Source organism: Bos indicus x Bos taurus, chromosome 15 (genome assembly GCF_003369695.1).
Source record: "Bos indicus x Bos taurus breed Angus x Brahman F1 hybrid chromosome 15, Bos_hybrid_MaternalHap_v2.0, whole genome shotgun sequence".
Lineage (NCBI taxonomy): Eukaryota > Metazoa > Chordata > Mammalia > Artiodactyla > Bovidae > Bos > Bos indicus x Bos taurus.
Window position 1 is genome coordinate 76,920,054 of NC_040090.1, and position 25,737 is coordinate 76,945,790.

General features: G+C 38.5%; 1 protein-coding gene across 1 annotated transcript in view; it reads right to left on the minus strand.

The window, feature by feature from the left end:
* Positions 1–25,737, minus strand: part of TRPC6 (transient receptor potential cation channel subfamily C member 6) — a 167,990-nt gene that overhangs the window by 56,582 nt on the left and 85,671 nt on the right. The window contains exon 2 of the mRNA XM_027563913.1: positions 2,122–2,896. Within this exon, the coding sequence (XP_027419714.1) occupies positions 2,122–2,896 (775 nt within the window). The remainder of the gene's footprint in view (positions 1–2,121; positions 2,897–25,737) is intronic.

The window sequence follows — 25,737 nt, forward strand, 5'->3', positions numbered from 1 at the left end:
TTCCTGTGGTCATGTATGGATGTGAGAGTTCGACTGTGAAGAAAGCTGAGCACTGAAGAACTGATATTTTTGAAGTGTGGTGTTGGAGAAGACTCTTGAGAGTCCCTTGGACTGCAAGGAGATCCAACCAGTCCATCCTAAAGGATATCAGTCCTGGGTGTTCTTTGGAAGGACTGATGCTGAAGCTGAAACTCCAATACTTTGGCCACCTCATGCGAAGAGTTGACTCATTGGAAAAGACCCTGATGCTGGGAGGGATTGGGGGCAGGAGGAGAAGGGGACGACAGAGGATGAGATGGCTGGATGGCATCACCGACTGGATGGACATGAGTTTGAGTGAACTCCGAGAGTTGGTGATGGACAGGGAGGCCTGGCGTGCTGTTCATGGGGTCGCAAAGAGTTGGACACGACTGAGCGACTGAACTGAACTGAAGATCATATTTATCAGATTTCCAAGATAGCGTAGTTCCCTGCCTCCCTGAGTTCTGGGAGCAAAGTGAGAAGTATAAAAGAATGCGACATTGTTGGAAGAGATCTTCTGCTTGTCCTACATCCTCAGCTGCCAGGGAGCTAGAGGAAAAGCAGCATCCTCCATGCTGGGAGCCAATGGAAGGCTTCAGTCACTGGTGACCTGCCCTCCTCACCTGGACAGATAGGACCTGGGGAGAGACACATGCTAGGCTGGGGTTTGCAGTGTTCCTTCAGTGACAGAGGCACCAAGAAACTGCACAGGAGAGACCCCAAGGTACGGAATAGAGAGACATGCTTTCTCACAGCATATAGGATAGAGAAAATGAAACCAATATTTATCTTTGTGTAATACTGTATTTGATGAATCAGACCTGATTCCAAGCAGTATATAGCTGAGTAAAGAAGAAAAGCCCACTCTAAGTAGTATCATACAGCAGAACATGATGAGCACTATAGGAAAGGTCAGATAACCTGTGGAGGAAATTTAAAGATGTGTGTGTATAAGTGTGTGACCTCGGACTAGGAATCTGAACTTTCACCCTCTCCAAATGAAGCACAAACCACGCAGACAATGGCAAGGTCTGACAGCGTGTCTCCCCACTTACTTCTTATTTAGAGATTGCTCAAAGTTCCCTTGAGGCAGGAACGAGACACAGACATAGAGAAAGGACATGTAGACTCAGGGCGGGAAGGGAAGGGTGGGATGAGTGGAGAGAGCAGCGCTGACATATGTGCACTAACTTGTGTATACGTCAGATATAAAACAGGTAGCCAGTAGGATCTCATCAAAGCACAGCGAGCTCATCTCAGTGCTCTGTGATGATCTGGAGGGGTGCAATCAAGGGGATGGAGGGGGATTCAGAAGGGAGGGGGCATACGTATGCATATGGCCGATTCACTTTGTTGTACAGCAGACATGAATACAACATCGTAAAGCAATTATATTTGACTACTTCTCCCATATCTACAAGCTTTAGTTTTGGCTGTTACCTTGGCCTAAAATATCTTCTCCTTCATTCTCTGCCTTCAAATATGCTATTTATTCTGCCATATGCAGCTGAAATACCATTTTTCATGTAACTTCTCTGACATCTAATCTGAATTAAATACTGCTTTCTCTGAACTGCTACAGCACACTGCTTATAGCCCTGTCTAGTAGTTTCATTTCTCTTTATAACATATGTATGCATGCATGCATCTGTCTCTCAAGTCAAACTATGACTTCCTTTGTCTTATTCATCTTTCTGACCTCAACAGTAGCTATCACCATGATCTGAATATAGAAACAAGAGTTTCACAGGAGACAGAACCTGGGTTTTAGAGTCTGCATCCCTGGGTTCTGATCCCAGCTCTGTGATTTCACCAGCTGTGGCTCTTGGGCCTTAACCCTTCTATACCTCCATTTCTGCATCTGAAAAGGAACTAAGATCTTCCCAAGGTTGTGATAGGTATCAGACATAATAAATGCAAAATGTCTAGTTTATAGTAGATCATCTCCAAATGGTAGTAACCACAACTTTTACTCTATATAATAAAGAACTTGTTGAATCAAATATATAAAATTGCCTACTATCTACAATACCTAACAGAGTGTGAGTGCATAGTGGAAGCTTATAAATTCACCTTGACTCCGACTTGTTAAAAACCTACCTTGAACTCCTTCTCTATGTTGGCCAGCACTGCCAGCTCATTGCTAAGCTCTAAAGCTGTCATGACTGGGTCTTCGCTAGACAATGACAGGTAAGCTGGGCTTGCCAGGCCTTTGTAAGCATTAATTCTAGATCTGGAGTGGCTGAAGGAGTCATGCTTCTGTTTCTGGTTGCATTCACTGCACTTGCAGAAATAGTCATGAGGCCGTTCGATCCGAGCACCCTTCCGCAAGAGGGTGTGCACAATTTCATATTCTTGGCAGTGGGCAGCCAGAATGATCGGGGTCACGTCATGGGAGAACCGTGTCCCATCTTCATCATATGCATAAAAATCATCTTGCTGGAGTTCAGACTGACTGGGGCTGGTTGCTAACCGCTTGCCTTCAGCAAAAGCTGGGTGACTGAGAATGGCTTCCACAATCCGAACATAACCTTTACTAATAGCTAAAAGCAAGGCATCCCCAACGCGAGAGAGATTTTCTTTCTTGAGAAGAAGTTCTGTAATTTCCAGATGCTCATTAGCCACTGCCAGCTGCAGGGCGTTCTGGCCCATGTAATCCACACAGTTGACATTGAGTGAGAGGCATTCTTCCAACATCTTCCTTACCACTGGGATGTTGCCATACTCAGCTGCATCTAAAAAGCGTTCCTCCTCAATAGATAGGCTTGTTGAGTGGTCGTTAAACATGTACGCTGGTCCTCGGTTAGCTAACCGTCTCCCCTTCTCACGGAGAACTGTCTGCCGCCGATGGGTCAGTCTACTGTCGGTGCCCCGGCTGTAATAAAATAGAAAGATTGTGAACAAATTACATTAAGAGCATTTTAGTGTGTCAGATGAGCAGCGTATTAGATGTTGTCCCATCAGCTCTAGACCAACTATAATACAAATACAAATGAAGACACATTTATTTGTTAATGGATTCCAAGAATTTCTCTTTTTAGAAAGTCAAGCATTTTGCAGATTTTAACATTTTAATTTGGGTGGAGGTTCAAGCAGTTCCCATAATCTCTCTGTGATGTGCACATACAGATTAATGTGTGTTTTTCATTTACAGGTGGTATAGATAAAAAAAAAGACCAAAATGTTGCCATTATGACATAGTATGTGAAAATATAAAAGATAAGTAGGAAAATCACTCAAGTCAACATATATTTATTGAGTCCCTCCTATGCCAGGGTCAGGCATTATATAAGGTGTGGACAAAGCAGTAGTGAAAGCAAAATAAAGTTTCTGTCCTTATAAATCTTATAGTCCAAAGGGAGAAATGGGCAATTAGTGCATTACTATTATTAGCTGTTTAACTGTCATGATAAACCTACCACAGGGGCATCTAGTCTACCTTCCTAGAGAAATGATGTGCTGAAAATGGACGCATAGAAGTCAAGTGTGACAGTGTATTTGGGGAGAGTGGAACAAGGTCAGGTCCAGCTAGGGAGCTTCCTCCAGCACAGGGATCAATTAAATGCCACGGAGAGGGTTTCATTGACTAGGAAAATAAATGGGTTGGACTCTGCTAGGCATTATTCTAAAAATCACTGGAAACCTGAAAAGCTGTGATCCGGTGTTAAGGTACAGGTGGGGAGCTTCCTCCAGCAGAGGGATCAATTGAATGCCACAGTGTGGGTTTCATTGACAGGGAAAATAAATGGGCTGGACTCTGCTAGGCATTATTCTAAAAATCACTGGAAACCTGAAAAGCTGTGATCCCGGTGTTAAATGGGAAGGATCAAAAGGGTGGCCAGCCTTCAATGTTGGCTTTCACTCTGTGATCAGAAAAAGTGATACTCCCTCTGAAGGAAATGCTAAAATGGGGATTTTTTTTTTCTAGTGATTCACAACTTCATGTCTTAAGGTCTTTTTGAGCTTGAACCTGTGTCACTATCACTAATTGGAAACCCAACAAGGATAAGTTCCTGCAGAATATGAAAGAGCCAGGTTACGGGGGAGTATGAAATGAAGAAAAGTGTGACTGATGATTGATGTCACAGATCTTTATAAATGTTCCCAAAGTCATCCTCCTTCAAAGACTCACAAACTTCCCTGTATGAAGAGAATTTAAATAGACCCAAAGACCCCATAAACCATCTTCCCTTTCTATCGGGCCAGGCCTAGAGAAGCTAATTTTCTTTCCAAACTAACCCTTGTCCATCTTGATACCAAAGCTCCAGGCAATGTTGACCATGGCAGTATGATCCCAAAGGAGTTAGCAAAAGTCTGCAGCTCAGAAATAGGTTGTGTCTCTCCAAGGAGAAGGCGATAGCACCCCACTCCAGTACTCTTGCCTGGAAAATCCCATGGATGGAGGAGCCTGGTAGGCTGCAGTCCATGGGGTCGCGAAGAGTTGGACACAACTGAGCGACTTCCCTTTCACTTTTCACTTTCATGCATTGGAGAAGGAAATGGCAACCCACTCCAGTGTTCTTGCCTGGAGAATCCCAGGGATGGGGGAGCCTGGTGGGCTGCTGTCTATGGGGTCACACAGAGTTGGACACGACTGAAGTGAGTTAGCAACAAGGAGCTTGACGAATGTTCTGCCATATTCACAAAAATTTTTTCAGAAATTTTTTGTTCAACAGTGTAACCATTCATGGCCTCTTAAAACTAACCAAGTTGTTTTACTGAAAAGACAGCTATGTAAATTCTTTAAAATGATGTCGAGGCCATAGCCAAACATGTTATGATACTAGTAATCTTTTAAGATTTTTTAATTGGAGGATAATTGTTTTAAAATATTGCATTAGTTTCTGCCATGCAATACTGTGAATCAGCCAAAAGTATACATATATCCCCTCCCTCTAGAGCCTCCCTCTCACCTCTCCATAATTTTTAAGACTGATCTTTAAATAATGTATATATAGCTTTTATTAAGTACTATAATAAGGGAATTATTTATTGCATCTATTTTTATTTCTATAGCTATTGTTTTGTTTCCAATTCCATTTTAACCTGCATCCAAGCCATGCATGTGCATGCTGAAAGACTTGAAAAGCTTGTTACAGAAAATAGCAGGCCCTTATTCTTCATTTTCTCCACATCCTGATATTTAGAGGAAATACATTTCAACTATTTTAGTTGATTATTTTATCATTTAAATCCTTACATCATATAACTTGGTAATATTGCTATTTCTTAATTTTCCAGATTTGGTATTACCTACAGACTTCCCATTGTGAAAGTTGAATATTTAGGTCACTTTCACAATCTCCCACCCTATATTCACACCCTTCTCTCTCTGTCTCTTTCTCTCTCACACACACATACACACACACACCCCATGCTTTTTTGGTGATTGTCATTCTGATGGCTTGAGGTGATATCTCACTGTAGTTTGATTTGCATTTCTCTAATAATTAGTGATGCTGAGTATTTTTTCATGTATTTGTTGACCATCTGTATGTTTTCTTTGGAGAAATGTCTATTAAGATCTTCTGCCTATTTTTTGATTGGGTTGTTTGTTTTTCTGATTTTGAGCTACATGAGCTATTTGTATATTTTGGAGATTAATCCTTTGTCAGTTGCTTCATTTGCAAATATTTTCTCCCATTCTGAGGGGTTCTCTTTTCATCTTGTTTATGGTTTCCTTTGCTATGCAAAAGCTTTTAAGTTTAATTAGGTCCTATTTGTTTATTTTTGTTTTTATTTTCATTACTCTAGAAGATGGGTCAAAAAAAAAAAACCTTGCTTCAATTTTGGCCAGATGCTGTAAAACTCTTAGAAGAAAACATAAACAGAACACTCTTTGATATTTTTGATTCTTGTCTACAGAGTCCTTTGTTTCTGGAACTCCTTCTTTTTGAATGTTGGTAATTCTGGAATATCCTTTATTTTCTTCTTTTTTCTCTATTTTCCAATTATTTATCTTTTTGTACAATACTCTGAGATATTTCTTCAACTTTAATATATCTTTTGTAAATTTTTCCTCTGCTATTACTTTTTAATTTGCAAGGACATCTTTTATTCCTCACATTAAAAAAAATAATACCTTTTTCTGCTTTTGAAAACACAGTATCTAATTCTGGGGACATCAGTGATAAAGATTCTGACACAGATCAGAACACTTCAGGGAATTTACTCCTATTCCTTTTTTATGCTTGTTTTTATATTTCTATTTTATGTTTGTTTTATACTTTATATTAAAGTTTCACCTCAAGTAACTAGTGATCCTTAGTTGATATTATTTTCAATTTTTAAAAATAAATATTATTTCTAATGTCTTTTAAAAGAGAAAGTAATTTTTTTCTGTCACTTTTCTGGCTTCTAATAACCTCTTTAGCCTTTCACTTCCTCTCTTGTCTTCTGTATATATTACTTTCCATAGATTCTGTTGTAGATAGGAGGAAGCTCAAAAATCAGGGGGAGGGGAGACATCTCCAGAACATGATTAATGCTCTGAGAAAGAAAACTGTAAAATTAAAGGAGAAAAGAGCTAGGATCAGGGGATTTATAGAAGTGAGATTAAATTAATAGGAGTGCAAGAAAGGTTTTTGTGTAACTAAAATATAAAAAGACACAGAATTGACACAAAATAGTACCAAGTACCAAAAGGCCAAGAACCAAGCCTCTTTCTTGTTCTTTTTCTTCCATAAGATCAGCAGAAATAATTATTCCAATCTATTTTACAGAATTACTTCTAGGCTCAATTGGAAATATGAATGTGGAAAGCATTTAAATAGAAATGTTCAAGTTCTAATAATATTGTTTGCTTTCCCACTTGACGTCCATGTAATATTTTAGGCTATTCTTGTAATTATCAAGAGTGCTTTAATCTACATAATCTGGGACCAAGTTGTCAACTAAGAGTACTTGAGATTTATTTATTTATTAAATTAGTTTATTATTTTAATTGGAGGATAATTGCAATATTCTGATGGTTTTTGCCATACATCAGCATGAATCGGCCACAGGTATATACGTGTCTCCCTCATCCTGAACCCCCTCCCACCTCCCTCCACACTCTATCCCTCTGGGTTGTCCCAGAGCACTGGCTTTGGGTGCCCTGCTTCATGCACTGAATTACACTGAGATAGAATAAGCCTGAGTTGTGACACCTTTCATTCTAAATTTCTAAATTAACGATTTATGACTTTAATGTTATTAATATGAATAATGGCAAGTTCTACCCTGGCAAGCCACTAAGGATATATCCAATCTCCTTCTTAACTATTATGACTTTCATACCTATAACTTTCATCCTTTTGAAGAACAGCAAAGACAGTTCCAGAGAAAATGTTTTCTTCAGTTTTAAAGCTTCTCCTGTCTCTATCACAAATTTTAATCATATGCAGTGACATAGATTTCAGATATCTTTTTATAAAAAGGCTTGGATCATCATCATTTCCTTAGCACTCTGCCACAGGAAAGCCAGATACAGAATGTTTATAGAGGCATTTATGATTGTTTTAGGAAGGTAACTCTGACAGGCAGAATGAAGGCAGTAGTCCTTGCATGAGTAGTGAGATAAAGGGAAAGTATTTGCATGTTGACATGCATGATTTGCTGTCTCCTTGTCTTCCTCAATGGCTTCCCTGGTGGCTCAGCTGGTAAAGAATCTGCCTACAATGCGGGAGACCTGGGATCGATCCCTGGGTTGGGAAGATCCCCTGGAGAAGGGAACGGTTATCCACTCCAGTATTCTGGTCTGGAGAATTCAAAGACTGAATGACTTTCACTTTTACTTTGCCTTCGTCAACTGCAGTGTAAAGAAGCAACAAAAGGCTCTATGTATAGCATTTCGTCACAAGTGGTGATGCTTAATCCTTAAGTGTCAAACACAAAAGCAAAATGTGTAACAGCTTTTTAAATGACAAATATTTGAAGCCTTTCAAGAAAGATACTAGACACTGCTAGATTAAACTACCTCTCTGAGAATGGATTTTACAAGGCTATATTGTAGAACTGTATATTAATCGCAAATGTAACCTAGATAAACTGTCTACTAGAAATAGGAACAATAGCCCAAAGCATTATGTTAACAAAAGAGACATTTTCATTCCACCTTAAGTGCACACTTTAAAAGTGGGTTCTTGTATTTAAGAAAAATATTTATTAAGATTTTTTTTCTTCAACCCTTTAGCCATATTTAGCATGGTTGGATGTTTAGTAACCTACATTTTTGTGACCATTTTTTTTATAATTTGCTTTATCACAATACATAAATACCAGTTCTAGGAAATAGTATAAATAGTCACTGCCTCCATACTACTCAAATATTGATTAGGTCAAGAAAACAACTTTTTTTACATACCTCATTTTTATGATTATTTTTGTTGGCTAAATGATGCCTGTTGTCCTAAATAGGGAGAAATGGAATAACCCATCTCCATTGAAAATGCCAGCAATGCAAATTAGCTTCTGAGTCAAATGGACAATGTGTTTGAAGCCAGAACATGTGCAGTAATTTTCTACATCCTGTTCAAATATGATACACTTTTATCATTTGGAACTGCTCCCCTACAAACTAAGCTCCATATTAAGTATCTATCTTCACTTTTATTTTTTGCTTCAAAAATCCTTGAAATATTTAAATAAAGCACAATTCTGCTAAAGCAGAAGTGCTGAAACCATAAATGGCATGTAACTATTCCAGGCAGCATGGAAGAGCCACAAGAGTAGACTTTTAGATGTCTTATAGGAAAGTGAAAATTAAACAATTCTAGGATGTATATTTTATTATGTGCACAATTATCCACAGAAAAAATTAGATGTGGATAATTAGAGGTTAACAACCAACTCAACTAGCAATTTTGCATACTACTTTAGGAGGATAAATGATAAAAAGTAATTTTATTCTGATTTTGTAATGAAACTGTTTTTACTCTACTTAATCTCTAGCCGCACACTTTCCTCTGGGGCTTCCCCTGGTCCTTCCCCTGGGGCTGAGGGGGCAATAAACAACTGTAGTGGTTTCCCTTTCTCCCATGAGAACAAGGACTATTTTGCCTTATTCCACACTGGATTCCCAGTGCTTAGCAGAAAAGGTATACTGCAAACACTCCAGACATAACATCAAATGCATGAACCCCTCTTGTCACAGGAATAAAAACCAAAGCCTGTTTATTTGCTATTAAGCTAACAGCAAATCACTAGGATATACAACCCTACCAAAAAAAGATAAAATGAACACAACATGAAGATTGAGTCATAACATGTCCTGGAGAACGTATAATGATTATATTCATTTCAAATAAGCGGCAAATTCAATAGGGAACAAAGAAAATTGAAAGGCATATTTTTAAAAGTGGCATTTTCGTGACTTGTCCATGATCCAGAAGTGGAGTCTTTTGTCCTTAAAAAACTAATATTATCTCACCTCTATTGCTTTCCTTGTCTACCCTTGACACCACACATAGAGCAGAACCACCTATCCTCACAACATATTATGAAATCCCTTTATCCTCCAGGTACTTTTCAAGATAACAGTTCTTTATTTTGATTCAGTTAGCTTCGATTTTCCCCCATGGACTCTTCCTAGTCCATCAAACACTAACTTTCTATGTGATTAGTCAGACTCTATCACACCACTGCTTCAGTATTCTGCAAAATGATAGAGGCCTGAACTGCTTGTCACTTTTAGGTGGGAGCCAGCAAAAATGTGACTGAAAAATGTCTTGTGCATATTATGTATTTTTGTTTATTTTTATCACCAATTGACATCTCATTTATATACATTAGAAACCAAACTATGTGAGAGAATGAAAACATGAGTAAATACTGGAACAGTTATAGAATTTTTTTAAAACAACTAAATCTGAAATGTCATTGTTTCTTTTCAGCCTTTAGCTTGTAGTTTATTTCATGTGTCATGCCATCCTTCTTTGAAATGCTCTTTCAAAGAAAGAATGCCCATGGATTTATTTTTATTTGTTTTGACAGAGTACTCTTGGAGATATTAAAAGTTTGTGTTTAATACAAGCAAAATATATCCCAATTATCTCACCAAAGAGTTTTAAGCCCTTTGCCTCAATATCAACAGCCATCATAGTCCTGTGTATTACACAAGCATATTTTCCTATTCCAAAATAACTTCTATATAAGACAGATTCTGGGCAGGAAAAAGAATACTTAAATTGGGTAATCTGAGGACTTTAATGAAGAGATACTAGGACTGTGCAGCAGGCGTTGGGGAAATCCACCATGGTGCCTTGCAGTACTTGGTCTAGGACAAGGGAGGCTTCAGACTGCAGGGGAGAAAGGAGGAAAAGTTAGAAGCAGTTAAATAGGGTAAGGCAGGCCCTTGTCTAAGGCAAGGCCCATTTGACAGTGTTTCTGGCCTTTAGTTGAGGGTAATAGCCAACCCTCGAGAAAAAATCAGGGGAACTGATACTCTGACCTCACTCTCCCACCCTCTAATTTCTCAGAGGGGCCTTCCCATGGGCTGCACCCAACCCAAAACCTGGAAGTAAGGAGCACACTGAAGCCATCCAGATAGGTTTGCACTGATGCCAACCCCTTGGGCAGAGGGCAGTGTGCAAAGGTGGAGAATAGGCCATGAGAGCAAGCCAACAACACCCAACACATGCTCTGGAGGTGACTTTGACTTTGCCATGATTATCTCCTCCAGAAATCACTGATGAAAACAGGCATAGAAAATTGTAAGTCTACAATTTTTTTTCTTTATGAGTCATTGATGCATCGTTAGTTGTCACCTTTCTGAGCTTACTTTTCCCTTCTATAAACTGTCAGGAGAGACACCCACATTCAATTTCAGGCAGTCCAATATCTTAAAAATTAGCCTTTAACTAAGATTCATCTATCCACATTTCAGTTAATATTCCTATGAGGCTTAAGAGGAGCAGCTCTGATTGTGAGGGTGAGAAGGAGGGCAATGTGATGTCACTGAAACATTTAGAATTGTTAAGATTGTGTGTTTAGCACGAGCTGAAGCTGCCAACTGCTGGAGCTAACAGTGCTAGACTATAAAAATAAGTCTGAAACATGCTTTCAACATCTTCCTTGGAGGCTAGATCCAGTTGCTCACAATGCAGGTTTGAATCGATATGTACCCAGAACGTATAAAGGAGTACAAATATAGAGAAAGATGACTAAAGAATACAGTGCATAGTTTAATTGATTTAGAAACCAAAATTGTGGACTGTCTTTCTTTGTTGATTCAGCATTATTTTACCATTATCAAGCCTCATATCAGCCATCATGATCTTAACAGTTCACTCATTCAGCAGATCAAATATTTGCAACTCCAGGTACTATGCTAGACACAAGAGGGACACTTCAAGGAAAGACACTCAAGACATGACAGAAAGAAGAAAAATAAACTGAAAATTACAAGATATGGCAGAAAGAAGAAAAATAAATGGAAAATTATAGGGTGATGCATATTAATAAAGAAAAGGTACAACATGCTATATAAATGAAGAGCAAGGAATTTTCAACTCAATCTATGAGTCAAGGAAGGCCTTCTGAAGAATTGTCCTTCTTGTTAGAACAAGGAAGAAGTTAGCGGAAGGGAGAGAAGAGGAAAAAAAGGCATTCCAGGCAAAGACAACCGTTCTTGCAAAAGTCAGCAGTCCAAAGAAATGGAAAGATGTCCATTATGGCTGGAATGCACTGGAGTTCCCTCCTCCAAGGGGCTTCTTATTCCTGGCCCAGTTTAATTGAAGGTTGACGACTCAGGATTTAGAAGCTGGGGTCTGGGTTCCATTGCTAATCTTAGTTCAACACTTAGCATGTATGCCTTAGGCAAAAAGATGAAAATGTACATAACTCTAAGGTAAAAAGCTAATAATTTAATTTTAGGAGATTCAAGCTTCAGAACTCAACTGTGAGATCTCTAGCTCAAGGGGCTTTGTTCTGAGGCATTTGGAGGTTACATAATTCAAGTGCACGAGTTTGGAAAAATTAAGGACACATATATGGCTGCTGAGAATTAAGTCTTTAGGGATCTAAAGAACTTGAGGCAAGTCTGGGGAGCTCTGCCAAGTACTGGGAAGAACACTGCTTTGAAGAAAGATTTTGTTGGGGATCCTGATTGGGCCATTTACCAGCTGTATCACCTCTCTGAGCACCCAATGCTATTAAATGGGTAAACTGGGGAGCTGGGGGAATAATGTAACTTTGCAGAGTTACTATGAAATCAGTGACTCACGCAATTCAGCTTAAGGTAATTTGATGCCTTAAGCTTTATGGACATTAAATCCTTCTTAACTATAATTGTTCAAAGCTTTCCAGCTTGAAGATGTTCTGTTTAATAAACAAGGTGGAAGCTAAGTAGTCATTAAATGGCTTTCCTTTCCTCAATGTAATCTCTTAAATTTGTACCATGTGCCCAAAATGACAGATTGACCTTCCCTTGTTTTTTTCCTTACTACTTTCATTGCCTTAGTTTTGTTTTAATCTTCATCATATTCTGACCTTCATTCTTGCTTGCACTGTTCCTAAATAATGCTCCAGTCTTTTCTCTTCGTCCCTTGACTGTGTTTGTCTTACCCTTCTTGAATACATGTGCTCTTAAAGCCCCATTTCATCTTCACTTTCCAGTGTCAGGCACAAGCTGTGCCTATAATGTCTGTGAATCTACACATGAATGAATAAGTAATAGAAAGAAACATGTATGAAAAGAAAAATTAATGGACAGCATCCTGTTTTGTCACATTTCTAGGAGTTTCCAAAGCTATTTTATTCCATGTGTATCTGTGTGCATGTGCTTAGTCATATCCAACTCTTTGCGACCCCATGGACTGCAGCCCACCATGCTCCTCTATATATGGAATTTTTCAGGCAATAATACTGGAGTGGATTGCCATTTCCCACTCCAATTTTTACTCCATATCAATAACTAATTTTTTTTACTATACAGTTAGAATGTCATTTATCCTCAATAACCAAGTGTGTAACAACCATACTGCACAAGCTTCCTGTGCTGGCAGGGAGTTAAATTTTGAAAAGTACATCCTGTATCCACCAAGTAAGGGTAACTTCTCATAATGTTCCTGCATCATTCAGGTAGCTGAGGGCAAAGTAGACAGACTACTCTGTAGATATAACCAGATTTGCTAAACTTCCTACAAAATGAATGTCTATTCATTTAGGATTTCTCCCATCCAGAAGGATGTAATCTAACAACACATCAGATTTTTAGATCATGAATTTGTGGGATAAGATAATTTTATGTCTAAATATTAAAATAGTCACATGGCTAAATCAACCAATTTTTATATACTCACTTGATACAACTTAGTGAAAGCGAAAGTCACTCAGGTGTGTCCGACTCCTTGGGACCCCATGGACTATATAGTCCATGGAATTCTCCAGGCCAGAATACTGGAGTGGGTAAGCCTTTCCCTTCTCCATAGTATCTTCCCAACCCAAGCATCGAACCCAGGTGTCCCACATTGCAGGCAGATTCTTTAGCAGCTTAGCCACCCAATAATCCTCAGTGTTCTCTTTTTTATAGGCTGGTTCCTTAGAAATATAAGGCAAAGTATTTGAAAGTACCATAAATAAGTAAATATTGCCCCCAATGACTTTCAAAACTAATCTATAAAACTGTGCCCTTTACCATTCCTAGTACAGCAACATCAGACTTTGCAAAGCTACACATTTTCTTCCTCATCCTGTGATCAAATCATACATTTTCATTAAATACTTCAGATTCACAGTGGTTTAAATACAAATGCTAGAATAACCAGCTATGGAGTCAGGTTCTGATGTGCCAATTTGTTGACTCCCTGGCTTCCTCCAAAATAAGGATGATAATTATCCCATTCACAGGATTGCTGGGAGGGTTAAAAAACTGTATGTATTTTATTTGGAAATATCAGTTATAGACCCAGCATAGTAACAAGTGTTCTTCAAGTCTTAACTCAAGTAATCTTAACAACCTTATATAGTAAGTACTCTTATTATTCTCAATGAGGTAAAGAATGTAAAGCATTTACTATTTACTAATAATAAGTGTTCAAAAAATAGTCTTGTTATTATTATTCTATTGCATTTGAAAGTAATTTTTACTTGTAATAAAATCAAATATATTTGTCCACCATCAGTGATAATGAAGTGAAGTGAAGTGAAATTTGCTCAGTCATGTCCAACTCCTTGTGACCCCATGGACTATACAGTCCATGAATATCAGTGAGAATGAAATATGGCAATTTGGTAGAGCTTGATTTTTAGCATACCAATTGCATCAAGTAAAGTTGTTAGTTCACTGTATAGTTACTGTTTTTTCTAGCTTTGTAAGGAAAAGTTATATAAATAAGATTAAAACACATAGGCAATGTTGGAAATGTAAATTGGTACAGCTGCTATGGAAAACAGTATGGTAGTTCCTCGAAAAATTAAAAATAGAACTCCCATATGATTCAGTAATCCCACTTTTGGGTATATATTCAGAGAAAATGAAATTGGTATTTCAAAAGAGTATCTGTGCCCCCATATTCACTGCAACATTATTTTCACTAGGCAAAACACGGAAAGAACTTTAGTGTCTATCAGCAGATGAATAGATAAAGAAAATATGATGTATGTGTGCAATGGAGTATTATTCAGCCATTAGAAAAACCAAGAAAATCCTGCCATTTGCAACAACATGGGTGGATGACAAGGGCATTATGCTATGTGAAATAAGTAAGAGAAAGGAAAACAGTGTATAATTTCACTAATACATAGCATCAAAACAAAGCAAAGTAACAACAACCAAAATCTAAACTCATCAGTACAGAGAACAAACTGTTGCCAGAGGCAGGAGGTAGGAAGTAGGGTCAAGATGGGAGGAGGTGGGCCAAAGGTACAAACTACCAGTTATAAGATAACAAAGTTGCTAAGGGACTAGATCTTAAAAAGTTCATCACAAGAAAAGAAAATTTGCATTTATATGTTGTGATGGATGCTAACTAAACTTATTGTGGTGACCATTTTGCAATACATACAAATGTCAAATCATTAAATTGTACACCTAAAATTAACACAGTGTTATACATTGATTGTGCTATGCTTAGTCGTTCAGTTGTGTCCAACTCTTTGCAGCCCTATGAACTGTAGCCTGCCAGGCTCCTCTGCTCAAGAGACTTTCTAGGCAAGAATACTGGAGTCTGGTGCCATTTCCTACTCAAAGGGATCTTCCTGACCCAGAGATCAAAGCCATGCCTCTTGCATCTCCTGCATTGGCAGGCAGATTCTTTACCACTAGCACCACCTGCAAAGCCCTACACATCTTTCAAGAAAAAATAAAATAATATAAACAAAATTACTGGATAAACTCTTATGAATCTATATATTAAATTAATTTGACTAGAACCAGCAGAGTAAGAACTGATCATTACTAAGGTTTACTATGTGCCAATCTCTTTATCAATTATATTTTATTTAATTTCCCTGCAGTTGGTGAAGCTGGTGTTGTTACTTCCACTATACATATGAAGAAATGTTCAGAGATCAATCAGGATCAGAAATGGTATGCATAGGGAAAAGTGTTATTTTTGTTGTTGTTATATTTTTTCAATTCAGTTCATGTGCTCAGTCATGTCCGACTCTTTGCGACCCCATGGACTGCAGCACACCAGGCTTCCCTGTCCATCACCAACTCCCGGAGTTTACTCAGATTCACATCCATTGAATCCGTGATGCCATCCAACCATCTCATCCTCTGTTGTCCCCTTCTCCTCCTGACCTCAATCTTTCCCGGCATCACGGTCTTTTCCTGTGAGTCAGTTCTTCACATCAGGTGGCCAAAGTATTGGAGATTCAGCTTCAGCATCCGTCCTTCCAATGAACAGCAAGGACTGATCTCCTTCAGAATGGACTGGTTGGATATCCTTGCAGTCCAAGGGACTCTCAAGAGTCTACTACAACACCACAGTTCAAAAGCATCAATTCTTTGGTGTTCAGCTTTCTTTATAGTCCAACTCTCACATCCATACATGACTACTGGAAAAACCATAGCCTTGACTAGATGGACCTTTGTTGGCAAAGTAATGTCTCTATTTTTTAATACAGCTGAAAAAAAAAACTAATACCCTAAAAAATGTTTATGAACTCTCTACAGTACCTGGAACTAGTTGCTGCTGCTAAGTCGCTTCAGTCATGTCCAACTCTGTGCGACCCCAAGATGACAGCCCACCAGGCTCCCCCATCCCTGGGATTCTCCAGGCAAGAACACTGGAGTGGGTTGCCATTTCCTTCTCCAATGCATGAAAGTAAGAAGTGAAAGTGAAGTCGCTTAGTCATGTCTGACTCTTCGCGACCCCATGGACTGTAGCCCACCAGGCTCCTCCGTCCATGGGATTTTCCAGGCAAGAGTACTGGAGTGGGGTGCCATAGCCTTCTCCGCTGGAACTAGTTATGATACACTACTCCTTAAGTTCATACTAATGATAAATATAGTAAAGCAAGATTATAAAATAGCTTTATCGATGTATTTCACTTTTTAAATCTTATTTTTATTATTGTGAAACATACATGCTGAAACGAGCTGTTATTTTAAGATTAATAGTGAAATGAACACCATTTACCAACCCTTCCCCTCACCTTCCCTCTAAGAATAGACCACTGATAACTCTGGAAACCTCTGTGGCCCACTCTGAATTACTATCTTCCCTGCACACTGCAACAAGTGACCACTACACCAGCACCTTGCTTTGGCATTAAACATTCTTAATATTATTATTATAGCCATTCCATCTGTGTCTGCCCTAAATAATATAGATTAGTTTGGAAAACTAAGTACTTAGTGCAAACCTGGCAGAATAAGGAAAGGGAACTACTCTGCCACTCTCCTGGTGAGGGAGGCTCCTGGACAAGACCAGCGGAGCATAGTCCGCAGTCCACTGTCTGTCTCCAGCTTCCCTGATGGTTTACAGGGATCCCTGTGGGTTGGTAGCAACCAACCGCTCAGAGTCCTGGGAAACAAGGGGTTCACCTGAACTGTAGCATCTGGCTGGACACATGGTGAGGCATCTGGCCTTCTGCAGCTCATGACTCTGCTGCACAGAGTTAAGGCAAATCACCTCAGACGGAATAGGGTCCTCGCCCTTCTCCTATTTATTCCATAAGGGCTTTAGAAGTCGGTTATCCAACTTTGCTTCATCTCCTCTTTCCTCTGTATTTTAAAAAATAATAATCTTAGTTAAACAAAACACCAAATTACACAGAAAGCTCCATAGCATGACTAGCCATACTAACTGAAAGCTACTAGTTATCCTGAGCCACGGATGGAAAGTCTATATTTCCATCTGCAGCTATATCCAACTTTCAGAGGCATGGTAAGTGAGCTTCCCTTAAATGGGACTTTCAAGGCAACTTGAGCTAAAAAAGTCATATGACTTCCCTAAAGTAAGATGAAAAGGAAAAAACAAGCTCAGTGAAACCAGTGAAGCCACTGCTTTGATAGAACACAAAGCCAACCTAGGTAACTAACCTCTAGAGTATTTGATATCACCTGAGCAAAAAATCAGGGTCTACTTTTCCACAGAGTAGTAATTCTTAGCTTACCCTTCTTCTTGTATGGTAAAAATGAAATTCAGTTCCTATAGGTATAACACAAACCCTTTTTTATTAATTGCATTAAATTGCTATGCTAGTAAATTTAAAATTGAGAACCCTGCCCAAGGGTCATATTTCCTCCAGGCATACTACTCTGTGATTCTTTATTAATACCATCAGTCACTTAGTGAATGTTAGTTACTTAAATGTCTGAATGTATGGGATACATTTCTGCATCACTTCACTTTATCCACCAAAGCAATAATAGTGGAAGCACAGACTGGAAATGTTAGAAAGGCACTTAGAAATTGTCTCTTCCAACTTTCTGCCTTAAGTTAATTTCTATTAAAGAAAACTGAGGCCCAAAATAACTTGCTCAATGTTAAATAGCTTCTTACAACCCCGAACTCTTCACTCATTTTCATTCCAAGATATTATTACCTCAAAATAAATTTTAAAATAAAGGAAATTAGCTTCTGGTCCTGTTAAGAGGAATTTTCTTATGATAAAGACCAAATTTAACAAGCACCTCTTGTTTATCAGACAGTCTCATAGCTGGTATTAAATTCATTCCATAGAGACTGTGGCCAGATAAAGGAGAAAAGTCAAAACATGTGGCTGGATCTATAAACTTCATCTCTTAGCTGAAGCCCAGAACAGTGAATTCAACTCAGAGAAAAGCATCAGTATTCCTCTCTGGTCTTTCATTTTCTTGCTTGTAAAGGAATCTGTAAGGCCCATTCAAGTTAATACTATATTTGATTCTGTTTCTTTATTTTAAATAATGGAATACTTATCTTCATTTCCAACAGCTCTGAGGGTAGAGACAAAACTGAATAACTTGAAGTCAGATGAAAACTTGAGGAAAACATTCAACAATATGATGCTTTTTGCCAAATTCTGCTTCTCTTATCTTGTTCCCTGTCTCAGTTAGTGGCCCTCCAATCATCTAGTTACTCAAAAAAAAAAAAAAAAAAATTGCTGATGGCATTCATCCTTGACTTCTTCCTTTCTTGGATACCCCGAGAACTTTAAATCAGGAAATCTTTTCAATTGTACCTTAAAATGCATCCAGAATCTGAGCACACCTTGCTCCCACCCTAGTCCAGACCCTATCATCTAAATCACTGCTATAGTCTCCCCACTGCTTCCATCTCACCACCATCCAGGAAAGACTATTCTTACCACAATAGCAGTCAGGGAAATACTTTTAAAACATTAGTCAGATTGTGTCACCTCTCACCTCAAAACTCTACAACTGCTCCCTGTCTCAAAACAAAAGCAAAGTTCTTACTGTGACGTACAAAGCCAGGCACAATCTGGACTTTGTGCTTGTTCTCTGTATGGAGCCCAGCCCCACTCAGACCTTTTTCTCCAGCCACTCTGACCTCACTGCTCTTCCTTTATGTGACAAGCATGCTTGTGCTTTTGTACTTCTATGCTCTGCCTAATATCTGAGTTCAAGTCTTCACTTAATAGTCACCTTCTCACTGAGGTCTTCTCTGGTTACTATTTAAAGTAAAATCCAAACCTCTAACATGCCCTGCTTTTATTTCATTTTACCGCATATCATCAACATCAACATGTTCTACTTATTTGTCTTGTTTATTATCTGTTTCTCTCACAAGAATGTAGATTCTATGAAGGCATGGGCTTTTTACCTAACGTATTCTCATTGCATCTAGTAAAATCTCAGTAAATGTCTGCTGAATGGAGGAAAAGATGAATAGATATACCCTAGATTGACTGCCTATAAGAAATTGGGTGGGTATAGTTTCCGTACCAGCATTATTTGGAGGTTTGTTATTGTTGTTGTTTTGAGAACAATACAATCTATAAAATTCTATCCGAAGAAAAACCGATTTCCTCTAAGATCAGGAACAAAACAAAGGTGCCCACTCTCACCACTATTATCAACAGTTTTGGAAGTCATAGCCACAGCAATCAGAGAAAACAAAGAAATAAAAGGAGCTCAGATTGGAAAACTCTCACCGTTTGCAGACGACATGATCCTCTGCATAGAAAACCCTAAAGCTGCCACCAGAAAATTACTAGAGCTAATCAATAAATATGGCAAAAGTTGTAGGATATAAAATTAATACACAAAAATCCTTTTCATTCCTATACACTAACAATAAAAAATCAGGAAGAGAAATTAAGGAAACAATCCAATTCACCACTACAACAAAAAGAATAAAATGCTAGGAATAAACTTACCTAGAGACAAAAGACTTGTATGCAGAGAGCTATAAGACAGTGATGAAAGAAAGCAAAGAGGACACAAATGGAGAGATATATCATCTTCTTGGGTTGGAAGAATCAATATTTGAAAATGAATATACTACCCGAAGCAATCTACATTTTCAATGCAATCTCTATCAAACTACCAATTTTTTTCACAGAAATAGAACAAAAAATTTCACAATTTGTATGGAAACACAAAAGACCCCAAATAGCCAAAGCAATCCTGAGAAAGAAAAGTGGAGTTAGAGGAGTCAACCTTCCTGATTTCAGACTACTGTAATGCTACAGTCATCAAAACAGTACAGTACTGGCACAAAAGCAGAAATATAGACCAATGGAAAAGATAGAAAGTCCAAGAAGAAACCCATACACTTATGGGTACCTTATCTTTGAAAAGGAGGCAAGAATATACAACGGAGAAAAGACAGCCTCATCAATAAGTGCTGCTTGGAAAACTGGACAACTATAAGCAAAAGAATGAAGCTAGAACTCCTCCTTAAACCATATATGAAAATAAACTCAAAATAGATTAAAGACCGGAGTATAAAGCCAAAAAATATGAAGCTCTTAGAGGAAAATATAGGCAGTACACTCCTTGATATATACCACAGCAAGATCCTCTATGACCCACCTCCTAGAGAAATGGAAATAAAAACAAAAAAATTAACAAACAAGAACAACAAAAGAACAAATGGGACCTAATTGAGCTTAAAAGTTTTTGCACAACAAAAGAAACTATAAACAAGATGAAAAGACAACCTCAGAATAGGAGAAAATAATAACAAATGAAGCAACTGAGAAATGATTAATCTTCAGAATATACAAACACTTCATGTAGCTCAATACCAGAAAAACAAACAACCCAGTCAAAAGTGGGCAGAAGACCTAAACAGACCTTTCTCCAAATAAGACATGCAGATGGTTAATGAGCACGTGAAAAGATGCCTAACGTCATTCATTACTGAGAAATGCAAATCAAAACTACAGTGAGGTATCACTTAACACCAGTCAGAATGGCCATCATCAAAAAATCTACAAACAATAAATGCTGGAGAGGGTATGGAGAAAAGGGAACCCTCTTGCATTGTTGGTAGGAATGCAAATTGATACAGCTGCTTTGAAGAACAGTAAGGAGATTCCTTAAAAAACTAGGAATAAAAAAAAAAAAAAAAAAAAAAACTAGGAATAAAACTACTATATGACCCAACAATCCCCCTTCTGGGCATTTACCCTGAGGAAACAATAGCTGAAAAAGAACATGCATCCCAATGTTCATTACAGCACTATTTACAATAGGTAGGAGGCAATCCAGGTGCTCATCAACTGATGAATGGATAAAGAAGCTGTGGCACATACAATGGAGTATTACTCAGCCATAAGAAGGAATCTATTTGAGTCAGTTCTGATGAGGTGAATGAACCTAGAGCCTATTATACAGAGTGAAGTGAGTCAGAAAGAGAAAAACAAATCACATGTACTAACACATATGCTGCCGTTACTGCTAAGTCGCTTCAATCATGTCCGACTCTATGCGACCCCATAGATGGCAGCCCACCAGGCTCACCCATCCCTGGGATTCTCCAGGCAAGAACACTGGAGTGGGTTGCCATTTCCTTTTCCAATGCATGAAAGTGAAAAGTGAAAATGAAGTCGCTCAGTCGTATCCGACTCTTAGCGACCCCATGGACTGCAGCCTACCAGGCTCCTCCATCCATGGGATTTCCCAGGCAATAGTACTGGAGTGGGGTGCCATTGCCTTCTCTGACTAACACATATATATGTAGACTAAAAAGATGGTACTGATGAATCTATTTGCAGGGCAGCAATTGAGATGCAGACAGAAAACAGACTTGTGAACACAGTGGGGGAAAGAAAGTGTGGGATAAATTGAGAGTAGCATTGAAACATATATACTACCATATGTAAAATAGATAGCCAGTGGGAATTTGCTCTGTGATGCATGGAGCTCAAATCCAGTAATCTGTGACAAACTTTAGGTAATCTGTGATAACCTTGAGGGGTGGGATGAGGTGGGAGGTTGGAGGGAGGTTCAAGAGGGAAGGGACATATGTATACCTATGGCTGATTCATGTTGATATATGGCAGAAACAACACAATTTGTAAAGCAATTATGTTTCTATTAAAAATAAATTATAAAGCTCTACCAGATTAGAAACAATGCCAAGAATGAAAAGTGACATTATTACTGACTCTACAGATGTTAAAAGCATAATAGAATATTATGAACTACCTTATGCCTACAAATTAGACAATTTTGAGAATTCTAGATATGACACCAAAGTAATGATCCATAAATTTAAAAATTAGTAAATTGTGCTTCATCAAGGTGAAGAACTTTCACTTTTTGTAAGACACTGTTAATAGAATTAAAAGGCAAGTCACTGACTGTTCGCAAATTACCTACCTGATAAAGGACTTGTTTCCAGAATACATAAAGAACTTTTATAGTTAATAACAAAATTTGATTAAAAAGAAAAAAAGAACCCAATGAAACAAAGAACCCAGTTAAAAATAAGCAAAGATTTGACAGATATTTTATCAAAAAATAAATACGGATGACAAATAAGCATAAGAAAAGACGCTTAATGTTTTTAGCCATTAAATTAATGCAAATGATAGCCTTTATGTGATATCAGTGCGTACTTATTCAATTCAGTTCAGTCGCTCAGTCGTGTCTAACTTTTTGCGACCCCATGGAGTGCAGCACAACACACTTCCCTGTCCATCACCAACTCATGAGTTTACTGAAACTCATGTCCATTGAGTCAGTGATGCCATCCAGTCATATCATCCTCTGTCATCCCCTTCTCCCCCTGTGTTCAATCATTCCCAGCATCAGGGTCTTTTCAAATGAGTCAGTTCTTCACATTAGGTGGCCTAAGTATCGGAGCTTGAGCTACAGCATCAGTCCTTCCAATGAATATTCAGGACTGCTTTCCTTTAGGATGGACTGGTTGGATCTCCTTGCTGTCCAAGGGACTCTCAAGAGTCTTCTCCAACATCACAGTTCAAATGCATCAATTCTTTGGTGCTCAGCTTTCTTTATAGTCTAACTCTCACATCCATACTGGAGAAGGCACTGGCACCCCACTCCAGTACTCTTGCCGGGAAAACCCCATGGACGGAGGAGCCTGGTGGGCTGCAGTCCATGGGGTCACTAAGAGTTGGACACGACTGAACGACTTCACTTTCCCTTTTCCCTTTCATGCATTGGAGAAGGAAATGGCAACCTACTTCAGTGTTCTTGCCTGGATAATCCCAGGGATGGGGGAGCCTGGTGAGCTGCCGTCTATGGGGTCGCACAGAGTCGGACACGACTGCAGCGACTTAGCAGCAGCAGCAACAGTAGCACATCCATACATGACTACTGGAAAAAAACAAACCTTTGCCTAGGCAGACCTTTGTTGGCAAAGTAATGTCTCTGCTTTTTAATATGCTGTCTAGGTTGGTCATAACTTTTCTTCCAGGGAGCAAGCATCTTTTAATTTCATGGCTGCAGTTAGGATGGCTAAAATTAAAAACAATGATCACACCATGTTTTGGTATGGATGCAGGACAACTGGAACCTTTTGTGTTCCTTTTTGTATTGTACAAGATTCCTAGTTCAATTGTACCCTCTTCTGTGAATATCACAAAGCTCAGATAGGTGAGTAGACTGTTGCTCTTTTGGTGGTTAGAGATCAGGTTGTATATCCTTCAAATTTTTGGTTATCCATTGTCTTTCTGGACAGATACTTCTCTTTTTGGCCTCTTTTATCTTTCACTACTTAATAAATAGCCAAAGGGGGCTTTTCATATCATTTTTGCCTTTCACCCTAGAAGGTATACATTTTCAAGAATGTTCAACCTATACCCTGTAGCTCTTTCCCTGGAGTTCATGCTCTGATCTACCAAGGCACATTTTTTTAAGTATTTTTCAGACTAAGTGTAGGCTTAATCTTTCTGGGGCTTTCCTGGTAGCTCAGCTGGTAAAGAACCTGCTTGCAATGCAGGAGACCCCAGTTCATGTACGGAAGTTCCCTTGGAGAAGAGAGAGGCTACCCACTCCAGTATTCTTGGGCTTCCCTGGTGGCTCAGATGGTGAAGAATCTGCCTGCAATGCAGGAGACCTGGGTTCGATCCCTGGGCTGGGAAGATCCCCTAGCAAAAGGGTAGTCTATCCATTCCAGTATTCTTGCCTGGAGAATCCCATGGACAGAGGAGCCTGGTGGGCTATGGTCCATGGGGTCACCAAGAGTCAGACATGACTGAGTGACTAAGCATAGCATAGTCTTTCTGACAGTGCTTTTAGACCAGCCTGAGACTCTCCACTAGCTTTCTTCTCTCTTACCCATGGATTTTCTTGTTCTGTCCTTGCTAAGCAGGCCATGGTAGAGCAGAGCTGTCAGGAGGATGTGATCTTGCACTAGGATTTAGTAGGTTTGTTTTCCATTTTCTTATTTCAGTTATACTGAAGTTTGATCACTCTTTGTTTTCAAGTTATACCATGGGTATGTTTCTGTGAAATTTTATTTGCTCTTTCTTGTTCTTTATCATTTCTAAGATATATTAGAAGACTAGAAGCTATGCAGTGACCCTTGTCTTCCTTTATCTGAAATTCTCTTTTGTTTTGCCTTTATTCTGAAACATTTCAAATCAACTGTAGCAGAAATAAAACACAGATTTTACTAATCATTGGAGACTAACTCTGATAAAACCAACTGACATCTTCAGTAAAAAGCAAAAGTTCTATATTTCCCCTTAGGTTAGACAACTGTCCACAAATATTTATCTGAAACTGAAACAAAACAAATTGAAAAAGACCAAAGCTATTCATTTGTGATAAAAATGTATCTAATCACTACTCAAATATTCTCTACTTGCAATGACTATTTAAGTAATGTATATATAAATGAAAAAAAAGTTGTTTACAATTTTTCTGGGAGAGGGAGAGGGTGGGATGATTTGGGAGAATGGCATTGAAATATGTATAATATCATATATGAAACGAGTCGCCAGTCCAGGTTCGATGCACGACACTGGATGCTTGGGGCTGGTGCACTGGGACGACCCAGAGGGATGGTATGGGGAGGGAGGAGGGTTCAGGATGGGGAACACATGTATACCTGTGGCAGATCCATTTTGATATATGGCAAAACCAATACAATATTGTAAAGTTAAATAAAATTAAATTAAAAAAAAATAAAAAATGGATACAGTGATTCCACATGAATTTTCTGCCCCTCCCATGTCAACATTTGAGACAAACTTTCACTTCTCTCTCACTTCTCTGCCTCTGAATTCTTTTATGGTTTTAAAATTATAATAACTAATTTGGAAGGATCTCCTCAAACTAGACAGGCTCTGTCCTTGCCAAAGTCAATTTGGGCTTACTCAGTGAAAGTCAGCCAGCATTTCTCCAATCTGGAAGTAGTCTCTCATTCATACTAATTTTTATCTTCACTGTAGTGTCATTTTCACAAATTTGGACTGTGTACCCATCAAGACCATTCTGGTGAATGTCTAAAGACAGGGACTTCAATGTCTGTCAGGCCTGTTTTATCCCTTAGATCTGAATGTATTTAAGTCAAAATGTAATTCTACCATATTGTAAAGCTTTGCTTTCAAGACTGGATCTTTTGTTTCAATATTCTCCATTTCCCCCAAAAGAGTCAGTAGCAGGAAGTATGATACATGTGAATACATTATTATATATATAATCTACAAAATATAGGAAAATTTGCTAACAATGGTTATATGTGGGTGGGTGGTAGAATTTCCTACAGTTTGCTTGCAATATCTTAAAATTTTTATTTGTTCATAGGAGATTCATAACTACAATGACATTTTTGTCTGATTAGAATTTTTATTTTTTCATAAAATTGATTATATTGAAGGTGTGCAACACGTTGATTTGATATATATACACATAGCAAA